We start from the raw sequence: 5,991 nt of genomic DNA on the forward strand, positions 1-5,991 counted from the left end.
CATCAAATATAATAACTGCTTCTTCCACATGTAATAAATTGCAGATCAGGGGAAAAGTAATACATGCAACTACAGGCCAAAAAAAAGCCTGAAATATTGGCATTTATATATAATAATTTATATATATAATAATATTGGTGAAAAGGCGATGGTTCTTCCTCCTCCTCCTCCTGTGTTACACTAAAGGCAGAAGAGAGGCAGAAATTATTTGTTTTCTTGTTCATTAGTTTCTTGTTGACTTAAGTGGAGAAAAATACATACAATTGTAATTTTAAAAAAAATCGAGGAAAAGTAGTAGATCAGCAAAAGTAAGAATGCAGAAGGTCAAAATGTGTGGTTCAAAAATATCTGCGTAAAACAACTTTTATTTTGAAGGACACTCTTAGCATTCTCTCCCTTTACTTTTCACCATATTGTGTAATGTGAAACACCATTACGCACACATTATGTTGCACTTATTTCATGTTTTACTGCATGAAGACACTGTGTGTTACAACAACTGGCAACATAATGACTCAGCATCAATTTTGATCATGAGGCTGGATCATTCGTTCGAGAAGCACTGCTTTAAACAGAGCACTTCCCCACAAGGAAGTTCCTATTTTATCTATAGTTTTCTTGTAAATGACTAAGAAATGATTCTCCTGTAAAAAACATTTATAACTGGATGATTAGAAGTTAAATATAGTGTCTATTTTCTATGACTAGAACCAAACTACAGTTAATGATTTTCCAGCTGGGTTTTTATTTATTTATTTTTTTTAAACCTGTAAAGAATGACCCCTGGATCTTGACCCCTGGGTTACTCTTTGTTGGAAAGAAGTTTCTATTTTCTTCTACTTCCGATTTTCTGGTTTCCTCTGTTTTTCTGCTTTCCCTGTGTCATGTTTTAGTTTCCTATTTATTTGGTAGTTCTTGCGAGTGTGTGTACCTCGCTTAGTTTTACATCCTGTATTTGTTTTCTGATTTCCCTCCTTTGTCGATTGTCTGACGTGATCATCTGTGTCAGCGAGGACCTGACCTGGGCAGATCACACTGCTGAGCTAGTAACGAGGACCCAAAAGAGACTCTACTTCCTGAGGGTACTCAGGAACAACTACATCCCTGAGAGACTGTTGGTGTTCCTCTATCGCTGCACAGTAGAGAGCATCCTCACCTACTGTCAGTCTTACTTTCGTCATCCATCTTGCATTTGGCTCCTATACCTTGTGTGTGGTTGGTTTACCTGAAACTAGACGTCATAGTCTGTAGAGGAATTCTCAGCCTGCTGTTCTCCTGACTGGGACCAGGGCTCAGACAGAGGAATTGCGTTAGGACTGGATATGAGAGTAAAGAAGAACATTGGACTGGTTTTGCTTCAGTTACAGAGACGACGATCTCTAAGATGCACTGACTTAAAGCTTACTTTGTCATATCGATGTGTGGCCGAGCTGAAAAAGAAGAGATACGATAAAATTATCGAATTGTGTTTCCTGTAAATTTCTTCTTGACTCACACTAACACACACACACACACACACACACACACACACACACACACACACACACACACATATTCAACATTCATGACTTGAGGGGACATTGCATTGACTTACATTCATTTCGTGGAGAGTTACTCTAACCATAACCACAATTACTTCTGGCCTAATCCTAATCCTGACCCTATCCTTACCCTAACCCTAACCTTAAAACATATCTTCACCTTAAAATGTAGTAATTTATGTTATGGGGACTTGCTTTTTGTCCCCACAAGGAAGACAAGTCCCCATAATATGACTGTGTAAACAGGTGTAGGTCCCCACAACATTAGTAATACCTGGACACACACACACACACACACCTTGTTTTGGGTCAAACATCCTGTAAATGCAGGCGATGCCAACTGCCATCATCAGAAGAAGGAAGCAGCAGAACACAATGGCGATCGTCTCTGTCATGCTCGTGAACGCCTCTGTTTAAGAGTGAGAGAGTGAGAGAGTGACGAGGCTGGTGAGGCGTGACGTATTGTACAGTTAGTACATATACTGCAAGTCATGCATGTGCTTTGTTTACTTGGTGTTGTTTCAGTGGAAGGAGTTGCTTGAGGCATGGAGTTAAGGCTCCTGTCTGATTGAGAGTAAAAAGAACAAAATATGAGGTCGTGAAGAGTGAAAGCATGTATTTATGATATCACGTTGAAGGTGTCTGGATTTAAAAGAGTCTGTTCTTTTGCCTTTTTGCCAGGGTGTAGATCATAGACTGTGTATAAAAAGGGTGGAAGTGATGTTTTGAGCTGCTCTATGCCATACCAAGTTGGAAATGTGAAGCCCATGAGGTAAAAATGGAGGTAGCAGATGAAAATCACTTGATTTACACCAGTCAACATTTTGACATGTCTCTTTACCTTCATAATGGACCAGCACAGCTATACTCCCCACCCAAGGCCCAGAGTCATCGTAGTCGTCCCTGACCCTGCAGCGGTAATACCCAGACTCCTCTGAGTCCAGCTTGGTGAGGATAAGGGTTTGTCTATTGTCGGCAAAGGCAAAGTGAGTCTGCACACACTGACAGTGGGCGTCCACATGTGTCTCAACGGAAGGAAGGACAGAGTCATTCAAGAGCCAGGAGATGTGAGGGAAAGTCCCTCTGCCGAACAGACACCTCAGTCTGGCTGCGGCCAGTGTGGAGTCGGCTGTGTAGAGATATTCCACCTCCACGTTCACGTCACCGCCGACTGGGACTGGACGACCAGAGAGGAGAGAGAGGAAGATGAATGAAGAAAGGGGGAAATTATCACGGACGTATGTTTACAATAAACTCTTCTACGTGTCTCGTGTAGCTCATACCCACTTCCAGAGTCACGGGCTCACTCATCAACTCCTGCATTTCGGTTTTAACTCGGCATCGTGCCACACCCATATCCAGCCCAGGCACCATGGCAACGGAGAACCAGGCAGCAAGAGATTCTGTTGTCGTGACTGATCCCACTTCTTTATCATCTACGGAAAGAGAGAGGTTGACTGGATGACTCCCCCTTGTTGACCAGCAGGTGACGTTGCCGTGGTAACTGTCTCCCTCTTTGGAGAAGGAGAAAGAGATCTTCGGCTTTGACACGTAAACTGTTGGAATGAACAAGAGAAGAGATGAGGACAAGGCAAGACATACGCTTATGAAACGATGAAGGACCAGCAGAGTTCAAAACAACAATTAATGATTCATTATCCCCACTCTCTAATACATCTTCATTGTTCTTGGTTACCTTTATACTTTTGTCGAAACACAGCATATATATATATATATATGTATATATATATATATATGTGTGTGTATATATACCTTTGACTGTCACCTGGACCCCGGTGCTGGCTGAAAACCTCCTGATGTCCTGGACCATGGACCAAGCTATGCAAGAGTAGAAGCCAGCATGCTCTGGAGTCAGCTTCTCCACCACCAGTGTGTTCCCGGTGAGGAGGAACAACGGAGAATTCGAAGACGTCACTTCCTTCCTGTTGAAAAACCACGTATAGGACAGGTGGGAGCCCTGTGTGACGGTGCATTTGAGGATGAGGCGCGACCCCTCATATGCGACTGGGGGGAAGGGTTCAGAGGTCACTCTGGTGTTTGATGCTGGAGCTGGATGTGAGGGAATGACAGATGATCAGAGAAGGAAGGTATGGGTTAACCCTTAGAACACAGAGCATTTCAGCCATTACTATGTTAAAACGTACAGTATATACAGAGGCTATAAGAATGTGATATACAGAGTGTCTTGCACAACCACTTTCACCAACTTTATAAACACACCTGAGCAAAAAGTACACTTTTAGTAGAACACTTTAACACAGATTGTAGTGCAGACGACGCGTTTCTGAAAGCTGAGAAGTTGCACGTCAAAGCCAACATGTGGTTATTACGGTAATTTCACTCGTGCTGTTGCAGGAAGCTGATGAAACAACGTCTCTGTCACCAGAGAGGACAAAAATCTGGTGTTCATGTACAACTACAGTGTTTTTCCTAAATAAACAGTATTTTAACATGCAGTAATTCTGAAAAAAAAAAAAATTTTCTGGCCCTTTTATGGTTAGAATGAGCAAAAAAGGCTTAGGTGTTAAAGGGTTTAAGTTCAATTGGCTCATAATTATAAACAAAAAGAAAAGAAAAACTATGTTGTGACTTCTACACAATTATTGCTACTTTATATCACTACTAAAAATGCAATATAAAATGAATCATAACTTTGACCCAACAACCCATAAGAAGACGAAACCTCCCTGCATTTTTTAAAGCCTGAATATGTAACCTATAAACACACACACACACACACACACACCCAGGATGTCCATGTAAGGGGTTGTGTATTATTCCAACAGATCCGTGCCACGTGTGCACTAAGGGTTACGTTTGAGAGTGATTTCCGGTACTCACTGACTACGCTCAGGTTGATAATGTTGCTGACACCTGTGCTTCCTCCAGTCGACGCCCTGCAGTGGTACGACCCCGCTGAGGTTGTAGTGACCTTGAGAAAGAATGACGCAGGTTGCTCTCCTTGGAGATCAGTGCCAGTGGCGAGGAGGAACGCACCATCCTGCATCAGCTCATAGGTGACCGGTGGAGGAGAGTCAGCTGCGATGCACCGGAAAGCCACCCTCGAGCCCAGATAGGCCATTTGGGGACCAGTCAGGACTGGCTGAACAGACACCGATCCACCTAAGGAACGAAATAAAAGGGAGGAACATGTTTTTTTAAAGTTAAGAATTAGTAACATCTAATGAGACTAAATTGCCCATAGATCTCTATATGTTTGCACTGTAATGGAGTGAAGACTTGTCCAGGGTGTTGTACACTGTGTCACGTCTTATGTCAGCTGGGATTGGCACCAGCGCCACCTCATGTGGAGGATAAAGCGGTAGACGATGAACAAATTAATAAATGAATGAATAATGAGACTGCAGAGTGTAACAAATGGGAGACCACCCCGCACGCGCATTCTCTTCCCAAGTGCATCACAGAGCAACTACTTTCTCCACATCTCCTGTTGCATCTTTGTGGGCAGAGCTTTTCTTCAGCCTCAATAAAGCGAGCCCCCTTGCCTATACATATAAAAAGCAATTTTACGTTGAAGCAATTGTACAAACATACCTACAGGTTGTGTATTCATTTTTTCCGCTGCCAATAAACCCTCCTAAATGTTGCACACTGAACCTTTAAAATAGAGTAAAGATGCTGAGCAGCTGAATCTACAGCAGTTTGCTCAACTGTAGCTCCAGCTCTTCTTCTACACAGTATGAGGACAAACAAAAAAGATCTCAATATCTCAAGCACCACTTTGACAAACATACTTATCTCAATGATTGAACTTGCCAGAGCTGGAAAGAGAAATGGACAGCACATTGCAGTTAGAATACGAGTCCATTTAAATACTTTACATTTATGTTGCCCTTTCAAATAAAAGTCAAGTTACTCACCCAAAATTGGCAACAAATCAAGTAGATTCCTCATAACACTGCTACGTATTTGTGATGGACATGGTTTCTCTGGCTGTGTGTGTGTGTGTGTGTGTGTGTCAGGCTCAGGGTGTTGTACGTGTGTTGAGAATAGATAACACACTGAGCTGCGTGTCTGGCTTTAGTTTAATGATCTGAGTGAACACAAATGAGTGAAAAAACAACAACATTTAAGGTTGGAAGATAACTATAAATATTAAGCTATCTTTGAAAACAATTATAAAGCTTTCATACTGTACATGTGAATGTGTGGGATTTATTTTGTTTATCTATTTATTTGTTTGTAATACACAAAACTGTTCTACCCTACAGGCTGTGGAACGTTTGTTTCAGTTCTGCGTTTCATGTCCATGAGTTTCCATGATCTTCTCATCCTCTCATCCAAAATCTGCATGGAATTCTGAGATAAATTTACCATTTTGAATATAAATTGGAGACGATTCTTTTGTGTGGATATTGCAAAGCGTCAGATGAATCTTTATATTTTAAGAAAACATTCAACTCTGTAC

General features: G+C 41.7%; 1 protein-coding gene across 2 annotated transcripts; it reads right to left on the reverse strand.

Annotated features, from left to right (window-relative positions):
* Window positions 1–123: 123 nt before the first annotated feature.
* LOC122770684 (Fc receptor-like protein 5) lies at window positions 124–5,915 on the reverse strand. Of its 2 annotated transcripts, XM_044027686.1 has the most exons (11): window positions 5,444–5,915; window positions 5,318–5,344; window positions 4,404–4,685; window positions 3,315–3,611; window positions 2,825–3,097; window positions 2,383–2,718; window positions 2,052–2,105; window positions 1,840–1,950; window positions 1,406–1,430; window positions 1,226–1,316; window positions 147–180 (listed from the first exon to the last, which is right to left on the reverse strand). In XM_044027686.1, the coding sequence occupies exons 1-10, from the start codon at window positions 5,475–5,477 to the stop codon at window positions 1,232–1,234; spliced, it is 1,524 nt and encodes a 507-aa protein (XP_043883621.1). In that variant the 5' UTR covers window positions 5,478–5,915; the 3' UTR covers window positions 147–180; window positions 1,226–1,231. The 2 variants fall into 2 exon arrangements, with proteins under 2 accessions (XP_043883619.1, XP_043883621.1); XM_044027684.1 differs by having other exon boundaries at window positions 124–1,316.
* Between the last annotated feature and the right edge of the window lie 76 nt (window positions 5,916–5,991).

Source organism: Solea senegalensis, linkage group LG6 (assembly GCF_019176455.1).
Source record: "Solea senegalensis isolate Sse05_10M linkage group LG6, IFAPA_SoseM_1, whole genome shotgun sequence".
In the NCBI taxonomy this organism is placed as follows: Eukaryota; Metazoa; Chordata; class Actinopteri; order Pleuronectiformes; family Soleidae; genus Solea; species Solea senegalensis.

What these genes read in the sequence shown, in the direction of transcription:
- LOC122770684 (XM_044027684.1), bottom strand. Translation starts at nt 5,477, where the DNA reads ATGAGGAATCTACTTGATTTGTTGCCAATTTTGG. An exon ending in TTCCACTGAAACAACACCAA is followed by an intron (nt 1,951 to 2,051) that starts GTAAACAAAGCA and finishes ACTCTTAAACAG; the next exon opens with AGGCGTTCACGAGCATGACA. An exon ending in CCACACATCGATATGACAAA is followed by an intron (nt 1,317 to 1,405) that starts GTAAGCTTTAAG and finishes TCTCATATCCAG; the next exon opens with TCCTAACGCAATTCCTCTGT.